Here is a 19,977-nt window from a genome sequence, read left to right on the forward strand (position 1 = left end):
CGTCAATTGGCCGATAACACCTTCATATATAGAGGACAGCAAAGCTTGGGCAATTCACCCATTTGACTTCCCGCTTGCCTGGTTTCCTGCCCGCGCCTCGGTCAGTCTCTCTGCGGTGCATTACAAGTTGAGATTATTGTAACGAGTGTGATGCAGAGTTCTGGTTAATCTGGCGTTATGATAGGTCCATTTGTTATGCAACTCGATTTGGAATCAATCATTCTTTTCGTCTCATAAATACACGCTAAACATGTTTACAACCCTTTCCATTTTATTAACAGTACATAGCATGAGCATTTTCAGGTTAAAATCGCTATAAACTTATAACAGCACTTTTGCAATGTACCGATGCTCACAAATCTAAACACTCTCTTCTTTGGTTTAGTCCACTAATCTCTCAACTGTTTTAAACCGTTTTTGTTACATCTAATACATTTCAGCAGCTATTTGTTTTAAACAATTCAGTGTCAGATCTTCAAGGCTAATTTGTTTAAATACAGCAACAACACAACTGCCCAAGCCTTCGTAATGCATGCAGCAACAAGCCTTGGTAACTGTTGAAGTGTATATATAGTTTGTTAAAAATACATTCTAATGGCGAATGACTACTAAGTTAGCCAAGGAGCCAAAATTAAACGTGTTAAGGAGATGCAGGCACGGAAGTTTACAAAAGCAATTTTGTGTGCAATGCTGTAATACTATAAACTATTCCACTGCAGAAATACTCAAAGACTGCCATCGTTTAATCTAACATGCATAACAAAACTTACAAAACAAAACCCCCAACTTTGTGAAAGAAAACATAATCCAGGATACATGCATATGGCCCACAGGTGATGTTATTTAAATCGCGCAAGGTTTCCGTATTTCGCGTTTAAAGAGAAAGTTACCATTTATTCGTGGTTCTGAAAAGCATGCAACTCCTAAAGCAACAACACATTTCTGTAAATATAGAGTCATAAAAATGATAACCTACAATCTCTTTTCGCCTAAGCAGCTGTTTGTAGTGGTGATATTTGCTTACGTAACAAACCAAAAAAAGTGTGAGCACTTATAAATTTGTAGTCTGGCCTGGATAACAACAAAGTTGGAACAGAGAAAATAGTTAACAGGGTAATCCAAAAAATAACTGGAAGCAACATGCTCAAAAATTTGCCCACAACATTGATATTTGTATTACTATATGGAGTAAACTTTCAACCTTGTTAAAAATGAAATTTTAAATTTAAAAAAATTAAAAGGCCAACCGTACTCAAAAGTACACGATTTGGTGTGCAAGCTAACAAAGCAGAGTTTCAAACCCGTGGACATTCAGTGCTAATGTAAGTGTAAAACAACAAGCCACATTAGTTATATCGCATCTCCCATGACCACTTTAACCACATTTTCTCCAATAAACTCCCCATCTTGGACCTTTAAAAAAAGAAAAAAACTAATCGAAAACGGGACGTCAGGCCTTAGCGGCGGCTAAAGCTTGTGGAGGTGTACGAAGACGGCGAGAGGAAGGTGGACGACGTCCCGGTCCCCGTGGCGTCAAAGCTTCCCCGGCGCGACCCCGGGCGCGACCCCGAGCGCGACCCGAAGCCGGAGCTCGGCGTGCTGGCGCTGTAACGGCTCGTCAGCCCCGAGGCCTCCAGCAATCGTACGCCCGTCTCCTCGTCTGTCATGGAGCGGTCCAGGGCATCTTTGAACGTGATCCGCGCCTTGGTCTTGGGGCACACCAGGTATTTGAGGTGTGAATTGACGTCACGGATCTTCTTGGCGGTGTAGTTGTCCACGATGCCCTTCTCGACCGCTTCGTCGAGCTGAATCCGCTCGGGTTTCCCCGAATCGATGATGCCGCCGGTGAGGTATTGCACTTCAAAGATGCGTGTTCCTGCCTCCTGGAACAGGAGGCCTTTCTTCATGGCTTGGCCGGTGTGGAATATAGCCTTGGTCCTCAGGTCTTCAAATCCATTGTAGGCTTTGTTGGCTTGATTCAGCTTATCAGCCATGTACTTATCTAAGAGTCCCTGGGTTACAGCTTCCGGGATGCTGCACCGTCCTCCTGTGGCTGGGTTGATGATCCCACCCGTACAAGCCTGGGCTTCTAACAGCCTCTGTCCCGTGATGGTGTCTACAAGGTTGCGGCGAATGGCTTCAGTGATGGAGATTTTCTCGAACTTCTGAAGATCCAAAATGCCTCCAATTGGCACCGTCTCCTCTGTGGGGTCACTCCAGGGAACCGATGGTGCTTTTGAGCCTGCCTGAGGGCTTGCAGGAACCGAGGATGCTCCAAAGGAGGAGGAGCGTGAACGAGAGCCACTTGACGTGCCGGACAACTGGTCCCCGAGCTCAAATATCGTCATTTTTCCCGATCTGTAGAGCTGAACAGTCTGTTCGTTAATGACACCTTCAGCCAGTGACTCGTCGATACTGAACTGTCTTCCCGACTTTCGGTCCACCAGAAGCGATGTAGTGACGCCATCTGAAGATGTGATGGTGATCTCTTCCCACTCGCTTTCTTGAGCCGATAGCTGTAGGTATGTAGGCTGGTCTATGAGACCCTTCATGTAGGCCTCGTACACCGTCATTTCCTTGCCGGTGTCTGGGTCGACAACTATGATTTTCCGTTTACGTACGGACGACTTGGACGACATCTTGCGTTCAGGCTTTTTGTCTTTCAGCATCAGGAGATAGAGGCCAGAAGAATCTTTAGAGCAGCGTTGCAGAAGTTCCATGTACGTCAGATTCTCCTCAGTGTTGGGGTCAAAGAAGCCCTTGGTGTCATCACTTGGATCGAGCAAGATTTGATTCATTTCTTCATCGAACAGGCCTCGTTTGTACGCTAGCTCCACAGGGATTCTGTGACTCGCATGCGGATCAATGATTCCTCCCGTGGCAATCTGCGCTTCCAGTAGGCGGATTCCATGATTTTTCACAATCATCTGCTTTTTCATGGCTTGGAATATTGATATTTTCTGATCTGTGTATGGATCTTTGTATCCCGTGACTGCACGCTCGGCAGAGAGAAGTTTGTCCTTGAATTCTTCTCCAACAACTCCCAATTTGATAGCTTCCTCAACCAGTAGTTTTTGTTTCTTGACTGGATCAATGATGTATCCCGTGGCTGCCTGTGCCTCAAGCAGCTCAAAAGCAGTGCCAGGTCTGATAAGCCCTCGTTTCATGGCCGCATATATGGAAAGTATCTCCTTGGTGCGGTCCACAAATACGCCGGCGATGCTGCTTGTGCCCTCCAGGAACACTTTAAGCGATTCACTTACTTCATTCACGCTCACAGAGCCATCGTTGAGTTTGCTCGCGGTCGTCTCGTTTATTAGTCCGGAGTCCATCAACTCACTTATGGTCACTTGCCGCCTGAATCCTTTAAACGTGATTGGTGACTTTTTGATTTCCTTCTCTCTTCTCTCAATTATCTCAATAATTATGATTATGAGAACTTGCAGTGTTATTTTGCCCGATCGGTAATCTTGGATCAGTTGCTTCTTCTTTTCGCTGTCAATGAGATCGGTCTGGAAGAGTTCTTGAATTGTAACCTTTTTACCAGAAAACTTCCCCACTGGTACGTCCACTGTAGTGTTACTGAAGTTTTGTGTTGCCTGCTCCTCTGAAAAAACGTACTTCTCCTTTGATGAAATTCCCTTTCCTGTGCTTGTAATGATTTCAATGATCAAAATAATGAGCTGCTGCTGCGTGATTTTGCCTGATCTGTAATCTTCCATGAGCTGTTTTTTCTTGCTTTCTTCAATGGCATCACTGGCAAACAATTCCTGCACAGTTACCTTTTTGTTAGAAAACGTCTTTGAAGGTAGCTCAATTGAAATTGACTTTAAGTCTGCTTCTACTTGTGCCACTGTTAAAACTTTTCTGGCAGACTTGGAATCACTGGGCTCCTCCTTAGCTTCTTGGACCACAACCGCTGGCACTTTCGTCACCGCCACCTCTTCACGAGATACCTGCTGTCCTTCCTTCTTATGAATAATTTCAATGATTATGATCAGGAGTTGCTCAATTGTTATCTTTCCGGACCTCAACTCGTTCATCAGCTGCTGCTTCTTGCCAGGATCTATCAACCCACTGTCCAAAACGTCCTGAACTGATGGCTTCTTGCCAGCAAACCTTCCAAAAGAGACATCAATTGAGGTTTTCTTGAGATGTTCCACAATCTCCTGTGGAGACGCACCCTGCACACTCGATGTTTGCACAACTGTTGACGTGACAACAGTTTGTTTTGACACAGATAATAAACTTTCTGTCTCTCCCATTGCAAGTGATTCTGGGGTCATCTGCTTGATCATAACCTTATGTTTGGAACCTTCACTTTCTTTTGTCTGAATAATTTCAATGATGATTAGCAACAGCTGCTCAAGATTTATTTTTCCAGATTTGTAATCGTTAATCAGCTGGTTTTTCTTCTCTTCGTCAATTTCCCCACTGTCTAGAACTTCAAGAAGGGAAATCTTTTGGCCAGAAAACTTCCCAATGGGTAAAGTTACTGTTGTCCTTTGAAGACTCTGCACAATATTTTCTTCTGCACTGGCAGAATGTGGATATTGTGCTGTTTCTGAAACATGTTTTTCAGCGGTTACTGTTTTAAATGATATTTTTTGGCCGGTTTGCCCCAGTTCTTTCTTCTGCACAATGTCAAAGATGGCCATGAGTAGGTTTTGAATGTCAATTTTTCCAGATTTATAGTCATCCAAGAGTTTCTGCTTTTCATCTGTTTCCAATAAACCACTTTCCAAAATATCCATGATCGTCATCTTTTTCCCAGCAAATCTTCCGACAGGTAAATCAACTGTAGTTCTCTTCAGCATCTCCATAACATCTTCCCCTGTGGATGAATCATCTTTTCTGGTTGTTGTCACCACTGTCTTCCTAACAACAGTTTGTGTTGACCTTGGGTCGGCAGTCTCTTCGGGAGTATACTTTTCAGCAGTTACCTTCTTAAGCACAACTTTATGCCCAGTCTCCCCCAGTTCCTTAGCCTGAATTATCTCAATGATGTAAACCAGAAGTTCCTGAAGAGTAATTTTTCCAGTTTTGTAATTATCTATAAGTTCTTGCCTTTTAACATCATCGATCTCTCCACTGTCTAAAATATCCTGGAGTGACATACTTTTATTGGAAAACCGTCCAACTGGTAACTTAACGGTAGTCCTGGAAAGACTTTCCAAAACTTCTTGTTCTGGAGAGAGACCCTCTTTTCTTGTTGTTGTCACCCTTGATGGAGAGGTAGGGTCCACTATTTCTGATGAACTGGATTTTTCAGCTGTGACTTTTTTCACTGTTACTTTAGGCCCAGACACGCCGCTTTCTTTAGCTTGAATAAACTCAATCATCAAAACAAGCAGCTGTTCTAAGGTAATTTTGCCAGATTTGTAGTTGTCAATGAGTTCCTTCCTTTTCATATCGTCAATTTCTCCACCATCTAATATCTCTTGAAGTGACATCTTTTTTCCAGCAAATTTTCCAATTGGCAAATCAATGGTTGTTCTCTTCAGTGTCTCTAATGCATCTTCTGGGGATGAACTATCTGCTCTGGTTGTCGTCACCACCGTCTTCTTGATGACAGTTTGTGACTCACTTGAACTGGATTCACCATTATCTTCTGGAGAATGCTTTTCCGCAGTGACTTTCTTCACAACCACTTTGTGCCCAGTCCCTCCAAGTTCTTTTTCCTGGATAATTTCAATGATTAAGACCAACAGCTGCTCCAGTGTGATCTTCCCAATCTTGTAATCGTTTATGAGTTCCTTCTTCTTTGCATCCTCAATTTCACCACCATCCAAAATCTCCTGGAGTGACATACTTTTATCAGAATACTTCCCAATTGGCAATTTCACTGTTGTTCTAGACAGGCTCTCCAAAGCTTCTTGTTCTGGAGATAGTCCTTCCTGTCTTCTAGTTGTCACAACTGTTTTGGTGACCACCGATGTCCTGGATGCAGTGGTAGGCTCATCCACATCTGCTGAACCTGTTGACCCCATAGTTACTTTCTTCACTGTCACTTTAGGCCCAGCCGCACCACTTTCCTTAGCCTGAATAATCTCAATGATGAAAACAAGCAGCTGTTCAAGATTTATCTTCCCTTTTTTGTAATCTTCCATGAGCTCCTTCCTCTTGTCCTCATCAATCTCTCCACCATCTAAGATCTCCTGAAGTGACATCTTTTTCCCAGCAAACTTTCCGATTGGCAAATCAATGGTTGTTCTCTTCAAAGTGTCTAATGCATCTTCCTCAGGAGATGAACCAGCCTTACTGGTCGTCGTCACCACCATCTTCTTGATGACAGTTTGAGTTGCACTCGAACTGGATTCACCATTATCTTCTGGGGTTTGCTTTTCCGCAGTGACTTTCTTCACAACCACTTTGTGCCCAGTCCCTCCAAGTTCTTTTTCCTGGATAATTTCAATGATTAAGACCAACAGCTGCTCCAGTGTGATCTTCCCAATCTTGTAATCGTCTATGAGTTCCTTCTTCTTTGCATCCTCAATTTCACCACCATCCAAAATCTCCTGGAGTGACATACTTTTATCAGAATACTTCCCAATTGGCAATTTCACCGTTGTTCTAGCCAGGCTCTCCAAAGCTTCTTGTTCTGGAGATAGTCCTTCCTGTCTTCTAGTTGTCACAACTGTTTTGGTGACCACTGATCTTGATGTAGAGGTAGGCTCATCCACATCTGCTGAATCAGACAGTTCTGATGTCACCTTTTTTACCACGATTTTAGGCTGTGCTGTGCCACTTTCTTTGGCCTGAATAATCTCAATGATGAAAACAAGCAGCTGTTCCAGATTTATCTTCCCTTTTTTGTAATCTTCCATGAGCTCCTTCCTCTTGTCCTCATCAATCTCTCCACCATCTAAGATCTCCTGAAGTGACATCTTTTTCCCAGCAAACTTTCCGATTGGCAAATCTATGGTTGTTCTCTTAAGGGTCTCCAGTGCTTCTTCCGGAGATGAACCAGCCTTACTGGTCGTCGTCACCACCATCTTCTTCATGACAGTTTGAGTTGCACTTGAACTGGATTCACCATTATCTTCTGGAGAATGCTTTTCCGCAGTGACTTTCTTCACAACCACTTTGTGCCCAGTCCCTCCAAGTTCTTTTGCCTGGATAATTTCAATGATTAAGACCAACAGCTGCTCCAGTGTGATCTTCCCAAGCTTGTAATCGTCTATGAGTTCCTTCTTCTTTGCATCCTCAATTTCACCACCATCTAAAATCTCCTGGAGTGACATACTTTTATCAGAATACTTCCCAATTGGCAATTTCACCGTTGTTCTAGATAGGCTCTCCAACGCTTCTTGTTCTGGAGATAGTCCTTCATGTCTTCTAGTTGTCACAACTGTTTTGGTGACCACTGATCTTGATGTAGAGGTAGGCTCATTCACATCTGCTGAATCAGACAGTTCTGATGTCACCTTTTTTACCACGATTTTAGGCTGTGCTGTGCCACTCTCTTTGGCCTGAATAATCTCAATGATGAAAACAAGCAGCTGTTCCAGATTTATCTTCCCTTTTTTGTAATCTTCCATGAGCTCCTTCCTCTTGTCCTCATCAATCTCTCCACCATCTAAGATCTCCTGAAGTGACATCTTTTTCCCAGCAAACTTTCCGATTGGCAAATCTATGGTTGTTCTCTTAAGGGTCTCCAGTGCTTCTTCCGGAGATGAACCAGCCTTACTGGTCGTCGTCACCACCATCTTCTTCATAACAGTTTGAGTTGCACTTGAACTGGATTCACCATTATCTTCTGGGGTTTGCTTTTCCGCAGTGACTTTCTTCACAACCACTTTGTGCCCAGTCCCTCCAAGTTCTTTTTCCTGGATAATTTCAATGATTAGGACCAACAGCTGCTCCAGTGTGATCTTCCCAATCTTGTAATCGTTTATGAGTTCCTTCTTCTTTGCATCCTCAATTTCACCACCATCCAAAATCTCCTGGAGTGACATACTTTTATCAGAATACTTTCCAATTGGCAATTTCACTGTTGTTCTAGCCAGGCTCTCCAAAGCTTCTTGTTCTGGAGATAGTCCTTCCCTTCTTGTTGTTGTCACAACTGTTTTGGTAACTAATGATGTCACGGATGAAGATGCTGCTTTGCCCGCTTCCTCAGGCAAACGTTTTAGTAAAACTTTTTCTCCTGCTTTACCACCTTCCTTGGCTTGGATGATCTCAATTATAAAGAAGAGAAGCTGTTCAAGGGTTATTTTTCCAGATGTGTAGTCATTCATGAGTTGTTCCTTCTTGTCATCTTCAATTACGTCACTCTCCAAAATCTCCTGGAGTGAGGGATTTTTCCCAGCAAATTTTCCAAAAGGCAAATCGATTGTTGTCTGCCTCAAGGGTTCAGTTGTTTCTGCTGATGCACCCTCCTTTCTTGTGGATGTTACAACTGTCTTAGTGACAAGTGGAGTGTGTTTTTGCAAAGGTGTATCAATTTCGGTTACATCAAGGTCTTGTTTCTTCATCTCCTGTGTGCCTACCTCTTTAGCTTGTACATACTCAATCACAAAGAACAGCAACTGTTCTAGGGTTATTTTCCCAGAGCTATAATCTTCAGTCAATGCATTTTTCTTGTCGGCATCAATCAAGTCACTTTCAAAAATGTCTTTGAGTGATGCTTTTTTTCCAGCGAACATTCCAAATGGTAGTTCAACTGTTGTCTTCTCAAAGCTCATTGATAGATCTTGCTTTGGGGATTTCAGTCGAGAGGCAGGCTCAGTGGTCTTGGCCTTAATCTTTCCTGGCATTGACTTCCTCTGCACAATTTCTATGATTAAAATATAAAGCTCTTGCAGGGTAATTTTGCCCAATTTGTAATCCTCTATCAATTGCTGCTTTTTGTCACTCTCCACCAAATCACTATCTAGCACGTCCAGCAGGGAGGCATTCTTACCAGCAAATTGTTCAAACGGAAGTTCAACGGCCATGTTTTTTAAGTCTTCTAATACCCTTTGATCTGCAATTATAGTTACAGGTTTTTCATGCTCCACTTTTTGTGGAGTCGTTTTTTGCTGTAGAACTGGCTGCTGGGAAGCCTTCAGTGCTTTGTCTTGTACATCTTCAGCATTCTCAATTATTTCAATGATATACAGTATCAGTTGTTCCTTACTTATTTTACCCAATTTGTAGTCCTCCAAAAGTTTATTTTTCTTTTCATCTGCAATCAAGCCACTTAGGAAAATATCATGAAGTGAAGGATTTTTGCCAGCAAACCTTCCAAAATTAATATTAACTGTTGTCTTTACAAGTTTCGCTGGATCTTCGACATTTGGCAACAGAGATTCTGTGGGATGTTTTCCTTGAGCCGCGACGGTAACAGCTTCATTCCGAGCAGGACGTTTGTGTTTTGGTTTCTGCTGTTCACTTTCAGCTGTTGTAATGAATTCAATTATGTACAAAATTAGTTGATCTTTGCTAATCTTTCCCGACTTGTAATCTTCCAGCAACTTGTTTTTCTTTTCTTCTGCAATCAAGCCACTTTGGAAGAGCTCATCGAGGGATGGGTTTTTACCAGCAAATCTCCCGAGCTGGATGCTAACTGTCGTCTTTTTAAGGGCCTCCACGTCTTCCTGCTTTTCAGCTTTGGGGACTGATGCAGCCGCAAGTTTTTGAGCTTCATCTGTGGCCTTGGCAACTTCTTTCTGGGTGGGAACCTTCTTCTCTGGTCTCTTTCCTTTTTTCTCTTTTATTGGAAGAAGAGTGAGACCGGTGTCTGGGTCGATAATGCAACGCTGCATTTGTTCCATGTACGTCAGATTTTCTTCTGTGTTGGGATCAAAAAAGCCTTTGGTGTCATCGCTGGGGTCAGATAATATCTGGTTCATTTCCTCATCAAAGAGTCCTCTCTTGTACGCCGCTTCCACGGGAAGTCTATGGCTGGCCTGGGGGTCAATGATACCTCCTGTGGCGATCTGGGCTTCAAGGAGTCGAATTCCGTGGGCTTTTAATATTAATTCTTTTTTCATTGCCTGAAACAAGGACAATGTCTCTTTGGAAAAGGGATCCTTGTATCCTGTCACTGCGCGCTCTGCAGAGAGAAGTTTGTCTTGGTACTCTTCACCCACTACTCCTTTCTGAACAGCTTCTTCAACGGACAATTTCTGATCTTTCACCGGATCTATGATGAAGCCACTAGCTGCTTGTGCTTCTAACAATACAAGCCCCGTTCCAAGTTTGATCAACTTTTTCTTTAAGCCATCGTACAGAGACATCTTTTCTTTAGTTTTCTCAATGTATAAACCCGCAATGGCATTACTGCCACCAAGATACTTTCTGACTTGTTTTTGAACGTCGTCCTTTGTAATGAGACCATCTGCAAGCTGATTGGCAACATCTTCCTTGAGCACTCCTGATTTGACCAGATTATCGACTGTCACATCAGTGCGAATACCATGGAATGTGATGGCCTTCTTTGTCTTTTCTCTTTCGTTTAGACGAATTATTTCGATGATCAATAACATCAGCTGTTCAAGGGTAATTTTTCCAGTTTTATAGTCTATCATCAATTGTTTTTTCTTGTCTTCTTCTACAAGGTCACTGTCAAAAATGTCCTGTAATGTGTATTTTTTTCCAGCAAACTTTCCAAATGGCAAATCAACTGTTGTTTTCTTCAACCGTTCAATGGCCTGCAGTTCTTCTGCCGGAACTTTTGTTGGCTTTAGAGGCACACCATCAGGTAGAACGCTCTGTACCGTTTCAGCTGCTTTTAGGACTGGCTTTTCACTTGTCTCTTCTGGTTTGTGCTGTTCACTCTCAGCGGTTGTAATGAATTCAATTATGTACAAAATGAGTTGGTCTTTGCTTATCCTGCCTGACTTATAATCCTCCAACAATTTATTTCTCTTTTCTTCTGCAATCAAGCCGCTTTGTAACAGCTCATTTATTGATGGATTTTTTCCAGAAAATCTCCCAACCTGGATGCTAACTGTCGTCTTTTTAAGGGCCTCAACGTCTTCCTGCTTTTCAGCTTTGGGGACTGATGCAGCCGCAAGTTTTTGAGCTTCATCTGTGGCCTTGGCAACTTCTTTCTGGGTGGGAACCTTCTTCTCTGGTCTCTTTCCTTTTTTCTCTTTTATTGGAAGAAGAGTGAGACCGGTGTCTGGGTCGATGATGCAACGCTGCATTTGTTCCATGTATGTCAGATTTTCTTCTGTGTTGGGATCAAAAAAGCCTTTGGTGTCATCGCTGGGGTCAGATAATATCTGGTTCATTTCCTCATCAAAGAGTCCTCTCTTGTACGCCACTTCCACGGGAAGTCTATGGCTGGCCTGGGGGTCGATGATGCCTCCTGTGGCGATCTGGGCTTCAAGGAGTCGAATTCCGTGGGCTTGTAATATTAATTCTTTTTTCATTGCCTGAAACAAGGACAATGTCTCTTTGGAAAAGGGATCCTTGTATCCTGTCACTGCACGCTCGGCAGAGAGAAGTTTAGCTTGGTACTCTTTACCCACAACTCCTTTCTGAACAGCTTCTTCAACAGACAATTTCTGATCTTTCACTGGATCTATGATGAAGCCACTGGCTGCTTGTGCTTCTAACAATACAAGCCCCGTTCCAGGTTTGATCAACTTTTTCTTTAAGCCATCGTACAGAGACATCTTTTCTTTAGTTTTCTCAATGTATAAACCTGCAATGGCATTACTGCCACCAAGATACTTTCTGACTTGCTTTTGAACATCGTCCTTTGTAATGAGACCATCTGCAAGCTGATTGGCAACATCTTCTTTGAGCACTCCTGATTTGACCAGATTATCGACTGTCACATCAGTGCGAATACCATGGAATGTGATGGCCTTCTTTGTCTTTTCTCTTTCGTTTAGACGAATTATTTCAATGATCAATAACATCAGCTGTTCAAGGGTAATTTTTCCAGTTTTATAGTCTATCATCAACTGTTTTTTCTTGTCTTCATCTACAAGGTCACTGTCAAAAATGTCCTGTAATGTGTATTTTTTTCCAGCAAACTTTCCAAATGGCAAATCAACAGTTGTTTTCTTCAACCGTTCAATGGCCTGCAGTTCTTCTGCCGGAACTTTTGTTGGCTTTAGTGGCACACCATCAGGTAGAACGCTCTGTACCGTTTCAGCTGCTTTTAGGACTGGCTCCTCACTTGCCTCTTCTGGTTTGTGCTGTTCACTCTCAGCTGTTGTAATGAATTCAATTATGTACAAAATGAGTTGGTCTTTGCTTATCCTGCCCGATTTGTAATCTTCTAGCAACTTGTTTTTCTTTTCTTCTGCAATCAAGCCGCTTTGGAAGAGCTCATCGAGGGATGGGTTTTTACCAGCAAATCTCCCGAGCTGGATGCTAACTGTCGTCTTTTTAAGGGCCTCCACGTTTTCTTGCCTTTCAGCTTTGGGGACTGGTGCAGCTGCAAGTTTTTGGGCTTCATCTGTGGCCTTGGCAACATCCTTCTTCTTTTCTTTCTGTTGAATTATATCAATAATCAAGACAATCAGTTGTTCTTTGGGTATTTTGCCGGCTTTGAAGTCCATCAATAACCATTCTTTGTTCTTTTTGTCTATGAGGCCACTGTCAAAAATGTCTTGCAATGTATATTTTTTACCAGCAAATTTGCCAAATGGCAAGTCAACATTTGTTTTCCTCAAGGTTTCAACTGCTTGCTGATCTGATAATAATGCTCCTTCAGGGACCTGTGTTGGCTTTAGTGGTTCGCTATCAGGTAGATCACTCTCCACCTTTTCTGCTGATTTTAGAACTGGCTCATCAATTGGTTTCTGCTGTTCACTTTCAGTAATGAATTCAATTATGTACAGAATGAGTTGCTCTTTGCTTATCCTGCCTGACTTGTAGTCCTCCAACAATTTGTTTCGCTTTTCTTCTGCAATCAAGCCACTTTGGAAGAGCTCATTTAGTGATGGATTTTTTCCAGCAAATCTCCCAAGCTGGATGTTAACTGTCGTCTTCTTGAGGGCCTCCACATCTTCTTGTTTTACAGCTTTGGGGACTGGTGCAGCCGCAAGTATTTTAGCTTCATCTGTGGCCTTGGCCACTTCTTTCTGGGTGGGAACCTTCTTCTCTGCTTTCTTTCCTTTTTTCTCTTTTATTGGAAGAAGCGTGAGACCGGTGACTGGGTCGATGATGCAACGCTGCATTTGTTCCATGTACGTCAGATTTTCTTCTGTGTTGGGATCAAAAAAGCCTTTGGTGTCATCGCTGGGGTCAGATAATATCTGGTTCATTTCCTCATCAAAGAGTCCTCTCTTGTACGCCGCTTCCACGGGAAGTCTATGGCTGGCCTGGGGGTCAATGATGCCTCCTGTAGCAATCTGGGCTTCAAGGAGTCGAATTCCATGTTGTTTTAAAATCTGTTTATTTTGCATGGCCTGAAACACAGAAAATGTTGCACCAGAGAATTTATCCTTGTATCCTGTCACTGCACGCTCTGCAGAAAGAAGCTTGTCTTTGTATTCTGGACCCACGACTCCTTTCTGAACAGCTTCTTCAACAGACAATTTCTCATTCTTCACTGGATCTATGATAAATCCACTAGCTGCTTGTGCTTCTAACAATACAAGCCCCGTTCCAGTTTTGATCAAATTTCTCTTGAAGCCATCATACAAAGAAATTGTTTCCTTTGTTCCCTCAACATACAGACCTGCAATTGCACTACTACCCCCGAGATAACCTCCAACTTGCTTTTGAACTTCATCCTGTGTAATAAGACCATCTGCAAGCTGATTGGCAACGTCTTCTTTCAGCAAACCAGATCTGACCAGCTCATCGACTGTCACATCAGTGCGAATACCATGGAATGTGATGGACTTCTTTGTCTTTTCCCTTTCTTTCAGACGAATTATTTCAATGATGAATATCATTAGCTCCTCCAGTGAAATTTTTCCAGACTTGTAGTCTCTCATCAGCTGGTCCTTCTTGTGCTTATCAATGAGGTCCCCGTCAAATATCTCTTGCAATGTGTACTTTTTGCCAGCTAAACTTCCAAATGGTAAGTCCAAAGTTGTCTTTTTTAGATTTTCCACGGCCAGTTCTTCAGAGGAAATGTGCGGACCCTCCTTTTGCGGAACCCCAACCGCTGGTGTAGGTACATCTGGCCTCAGCTCAGTCTGTGGGATGGTTTTGTCCGTTTCTTTTTCTGGCTTTCGTTGACTCGCCTCAGCTTGCTGAATTATTTGCACAATGTACATTATTAATTGCTCCATGGTGATATTCCCAAGCTTGTAGTCCTCTAACAGTTGTTTTTTCTGTCCTTCATTGACCAAGCCACTTTTGAATATGTCTTCAATGGATGGCTTCTTCCCAGCAAATCTTCCGAAGTGAATGTCAATTGTGGTTTTAAGACTCTCAGCTATCTGTTGCTCTGCAGGCTCTGGAATTGGAGCCGATTCATATTTTTGTGGTTTTCTCTTGAATTGTATTATCTCAATGATGTAAATAATTAGTTGTTCGAATGTAATCTTTCCTAACTTATAGTCCTCGACCAATTTCTTCTTGTTGTCTTCATCAATCATATCACTTTGGAAGATTTCTGCAATTGATAACTTTTTGTCACCGTGTCCTCCAAAAGGAAGTTCAACTGTTGCTTTCTGGAAGTTTTCTGAAAGCTGCTTTTCCGATATAACTACATGTTCTAATTTCTTAGCAGGAACAGGTGCAACGGCATCTTCAACTTTCTCCTTGACTGCCTCTTCTCTAGCCTTCTGGTCTTCTCGTCTTTTAATGAACATTATAATCAGCTGAATCCACTCTTGAATCGTGATCTTACCCGATGTGAAATCTTTCATTAATCTGTCTTTGTCTTCATCTGAGATCAGGTCACTTGCAAATATCTCTTCCAAAGTCATTTTCTTTACAGGTGAGCCTTTTATTGTTATATCCACATTGGTTGTCTTTAGTGTTTCTTTAATGCTTTCATGTGTGGCAGTCTGGAGCTGCTGGGTCCCCTGTACAACTGCTTCGAGGGTGGCTTTGTCTCCAACATCTTTGACTTTATGGACTTTGAGTGGAAGCAGACATAGGCCTGTGTCTGGATCTGTTATGCAAGTTTTCATGAGCTGCAAGTAAGTAAGATTTTTGCTCGTGTTTGGATCAAAGAATCCCTTCGTGTCATCACTCGGATCCAATAAAGTGGCGTGCAATTTTTTATCAAAGAGGCCCCTTTTGTAGGCGACCTCAATAGGAAGTCTGTGGCTGTTCTGGGGATCAATTATTCCTCCCGTGGCAATTTGAGCTTCAAGAATACGGATTCCATGTTGCTTCAAGATAATTTCCTTCTCCATCGCTTCAAATAACGAGATGGTTTTTTTCGTGATCGGGTCCGTGTAACCCGTGACTGCGCGCTCTGCCAACTTTAGTTTCTCTTGATATTCTGGACTCACAAGACCCTTCTGGACAGCTTCATCTACAGACAGCTTCGTATTGTTGAGTGGATCAATCATAGAACCCGTCGCTGCTTGAGCCTCCAGCAATACCATTCCTGTCCCCAGAGTGAGCAGGTTCTTCTTTATTGCCACATCTATTGGCATTTTTTCTTTTGTGGCTTCGACATAGAGTCCTGCGATGCTTCTTCCACCCCCTAGATATTGTTCAATGGACGGTGAAACATCAGTCACTGACTTTGTCCCTTCTATGAGCTGCCCGGCTGTGTTTTCGTCGATGATTTCAGATTCTACGAGCTCTTCAAGTGTAACTTCCTGGCGAAGGCCACTGAATGTAATCTCTTTTTTCTTACGCTCCTTCTCCTTTTGTTGGAGGAACTGAAGGATGTAGATGTAATACTCATCCATTGTTCTTTTCCCAGACTGGAAGTCAACCAGGAACATTTTCTTCTCTTCATCGGTGAAGTAATTTGAGTGTAGGAGTTCCCATATTGTCCAGTGGCGGCCTTTGAAAGTCTGCGGTACTTTTGCATCCTTCAATGTCTCTTCAAGTTTCTCCTCTTGAGTCTGACTGTTCAGCTGTGCTGTAGCCTGAAAAGCAAAACCAAAAAATGTTTTTTGTTTATTTGTATCACACTGGCATCTGATATGGACTTTATTGTAAAAATATCTGGCGCAATGATGCATCGAATCATCCTAAGCTGATGATAAACACATCAAATGGCGCTGTGCAAGAATCCACGCTTTTTCAATGCGCATGTCGTACGTAGTGGTTCATGTGATCCCTGCAGCCCACCATAAAGGCTGCTTGCATTCACCACAATGTAAAAAAATAACCTATCGTTTAATCGAAAAGTAACAGTTCATCGCATAGCCATGGCAGGAGGGTGGTGAAGAGTTATGCCTGCATAATTAGCTTTGTTTGGCAAGTAATCAAAACTGGAGTTGTTTTTTTTACATCTGTCCTGACTTGCTAAACAAAGGCATGAATTTAATATAGTTATCACACTTTAATGATAAGTAATTTGGAATGTCGCATGACATTTATTTTTCACACTTGCATGATGTCGGTGCCGGGTGTAAAAAATATCAGACTTGACCAGTGGCGCTAAGTGACGTACTGAGGATTTATTTACTAAGGTCTCAATGAGTGTCTTAAGATTCCTATGAATATTAATGTTCCTGTTTTTATAAGTTGTTATAGTCACACACAATCACACATGCAGAGTGAGTGCAACGGCCGCACCTGTTCAGCGTCTTGAATGCGCTTGAGGTCTTCGCTCAGGGAGCCCACTTGCTGCTTGGCATGGCCCAGTATTGTGCCGTATCTGCCCACCAGGTCTGACGTCTGAGATTGAAGATAAATGACATCAGGACACTCATGAAAGAAGTGCGCTGACAAACTGTCGGTGTGTACAACCCCTCAATATATATTTTTAAAGCAGTTATATTCATGGGACCCACAAATAAAACACAGCAGAACGTTGACTGATAGACAAGGCCAAAACTTGAAACTGGCAAAAGGGCCCCATAGATATCGCTGCTTAACCCATGCTATCAATGCTTTGGTCTTTGCCTTGTCCTTGTACTGGTCGCCTTTTTGTGGGCTTTGGTCCAGCCCTGGTGAGACAAAGCCATGAAAGCGGCTGTCTCTGGTGTTGGCCAATCAATATCAAGGACAGTGGAAATATTATCAAAGCGAATTTGTTTGCATTTTTGTACCACAAGTACACGTGGTGAATGCAGATTTGATGTCTTGTGTCTATTTGGTGTTTGAACACCTTAACACTATGGGACCTTATTGCCAGTTTAAAAGTGATTAAAATATAAGATTAGGCTTTTCCCTTTCTGGAAATAAAAGGGTTGTGTTAAGATGTTCAAACACCTGCATTAGCCACACGAACTTGTGGAAACACATGAAAAAATACATCTTGTGATAATATACATGATCTTTTAAACCAATTGGCCTACACCAGAAAGAGCCTTCTTTTATGGCCTTGTATCACCAGTGTTAGACTTGAGGCAAAACATGCAAACAAACATGATCTGCATCAAGGCCTCCTTTGTCAGTACCAAAATATAATATTATTATATTGGCAAAGGAGGTCTAATGATGTAGATGCTCACCCCGAGCCCTCATTACTTTGATAGTGCATTGTCTTTGAGCTGTACGCCTTATGGCGTCCTCTGGTCGAGCACCAATTGGCTCAAAAGAAAGCCGTCCCTTGGTGTGGACCAATCAGTTTCAAGGACAATGCATATATTATCATAGTGTGTTTTTTGTTTGCATTTTGACTGCAAGTATTGTGGTTAATGCAGACATGAATCCTTGTAAAAAGGTTTCAGTTTTGTTGCCAGAAAAAGGGGAAAAACTCCTATTATTATTATTAAACATGATCTGCTCTATGACATGCTTAAGCGCTAACAATTCCCCATGCTGATTATGGACCCTTTGGAGATGCCTGAAGAGCGAGCGAATGCTGTTGTGTTTGTAATTTGTCAGCACGAATGCTCCGGAATGACGTCGTACCTCCTTGTTCAAATCGTCGGCCACGTTGGAGCCGGCCGGCCACTGCGCCGGTGTCTTCAGCTGCTTCTCGATGGAAGTCCGATACGCCGACACTCTCGTGTCGTATGTCTGTAGAAAGACAAAAACGTGCAAGCGTCAAACAACGTGCAGTCCTTCATCCAACCATGTCGGCAGGGGACCAGGGCGGTGACATGTGAGGTGCCAAAGTTATTGCGCTGCCAATATATTTAAATGGGGCGAGTTCTCAAGCGGGTTACGTGAATGATGCGACAAACCATTCAACTTGAGACTCAGCTGGCCGGGGAGGGAGTTTCTGGCCTGCCGAGTTTGAGCACATAGGTTCGAACCTGACCTTCGTGTGATCTGCGTGGGTGGCTCAGCAGCAGCAGAGCGAACGGCTCACATTCGGAAGGTTGCGAGTTGAAATTCTGGTTTGGGGGTTCGACTCGGTCCATAATGCTTCCCTCCGGGGTAGATACAAATAATAATTTTAATCGTACGGATTAGACTCACCCCTTCCCTAGCGCAGCGGAATTTCTACCACTGGCTCACGGCGGTAAAAGGGGGGAAGAGTTAGCCACCTGAAACCACACGAAAATTCAAACGGGAAAAGCTGCAGTGGAATCTGGAATCTGCGGATAACCACGAGAAGCCCTCGAAGAGTCATACCTGCACGTGGGATGCACATTCTTCTGCACTCTTCCTGCACTCATCCACCTTCTTTTGCGCTTTCTCCAGCTCGTCAACCAGCACCTGCAGCACAAGCAGGCGTTACGGCACTGCCAACACAGCACCGCGCATTCCCAAACTTGCGACGTCCTGCAAATTCCGCCACTGCCGACGGCCTCGGGATGTGGTTGTCGTAAAATTTATTGATTAGCTCACAAGGGGCCTGGCCTGCTGAAGTAAGAGTCTGTGTGTCTGTCTGTGGAGAGGTGCACGTTTTCCAATGCGTGTATTCACAGGAGTTTATTCTGAGATAGTTACACTTGCAATCTATTTCACAAAACATATGAAGCACATACGAATAAACAACAATACAAAAAAGAATTCTGACCACTGATGATCAATGATGTCCGTTATGTGTTTAATGATTTTCCACTCTCAGAGATTTGATTACCTGTCATAATTTTGAATGATTCAATTAATTGATTAATCATGGGGAAAAATGCGTAGCGAAAGGTCAAACTATACTAAAACATGTTATTTACCAAGTAAAGTTCACTGAGCTATGAGCGAATTTTTTTAGAGGCGACCTGGCCACACATGATAGCTCATCGAAGTGGTTTATCATCACATGTGGGAACTTACAATAGCAGCCAAATAATCTAATGCGAAGAAAGATTCACACGTGTTCACGCGGACACCAAATATACAACGGGAATCGTCAGAGTCGGGATCGAACCCACGACCTCCTGCGAACCATGCGAGGGGACGTAACATCCACTCGCCACTGCGGCGCCCAAAAAACTGACCTTTTGTTGTTCCAGCAGCAGAGTGACGCTCTGGGAGTCTGGTTTATCTGCAGCGAGCAGCCCCTTCTGCTTCTCACCACTCCGCTCCAACAGCTGCACGAGCCAAAGATGGATCTCATGGAACTTAGCCGTTTTCTTGGACAGTGCCTCCAGGTCACCAAGCCTAGACGGTTGGACCAGGCAGAATAAACATCGTAAGCATCCCCATCATCATCATCATTATTGTTCCTGCACCTCCGATTAGCACGGTTGGCCCCAGGTCGCCCAGCCTAGGTGGTCGGACCACGCAGAATAAATACCACGAGTCTCCTCATCATTGTTCCCGCACTTCTGATTAGCACGGTTGCCTACGTACGGTGCGAAATGAAGTTCAACGTACATACATACATCATCACCCTCACTACCACCATCATCAGTACTACTATCATCGTCGTAACCGTCACATACACCGATTGCACAATAGGGCACACTTGTACACAAGAGAAAATTAGGGGTGCATCAAATACCAACTGAAATTCAAATGCTTACGAAACAGACGCAAATTAAAGTCAGTTTCAACCGTCACTTCCCTCATCACGCTGCATCATCTCCATTCGTTGTCGAC

The 19,977-nt window shown here is 43.1% G+C and overlaps 1 protein-coding gene across 4 annotated transcripts in view; it reads right to left on the bottom strand.

Moving 5' to 3' along the window:
* Positions 1-253: 253 nt before the first annotated feature.
* LOC144724944 (uncharacterized) overlaps positions 254-19,977 on the bottom strand; it is a 222,556-nt gene continuing 202,832 nt past the window's right edge. For all 4 annotated transcript variants that reach the window (XM_078604272.1, XM_078604271.1, XM_078604273.1 and 1 more), the window contains 5 exons: positions 19,374-19,536; positions 18,568-18,651; positions 17,899-18,006; positions 16,615-16,716; positions 254-15,959 (listed from right to left, as the gene is read on the bottom strand). In XM_078604272.1, the coding sequence (XP_078460398.1) occupies positions 1,458-15,959; positions 16,615-16,716; positions 17,899-18,006; positions 18,568-18,651; positions 19,374-19,536 (14,959 nt within the window). In that variant the 3' untranslated portion in view covers positions 254-1,457. The remainder of the gene's footprint in view (positions 15,960-16,614; positions 16,717-17,898; positions 18,007-18,567; positions 18,652-19,373; positions 19,537-19,977) is intronic.

This window comes from Lampetra planeri, chromosome 22, assembly GCF_965212315.1.
Source record: "Lampetra planeri chromosome 22, kcLamPlan1.2.h2, whole genome shotgun sequence".
In the NCBI taxonomy this organism is placed as follows: Eukaryota; Metazoa; Chordata; class Hyperoartia; order Petromyzontiformes; family Petromyzontidae; genus Lampetra; species Lampetra planeri.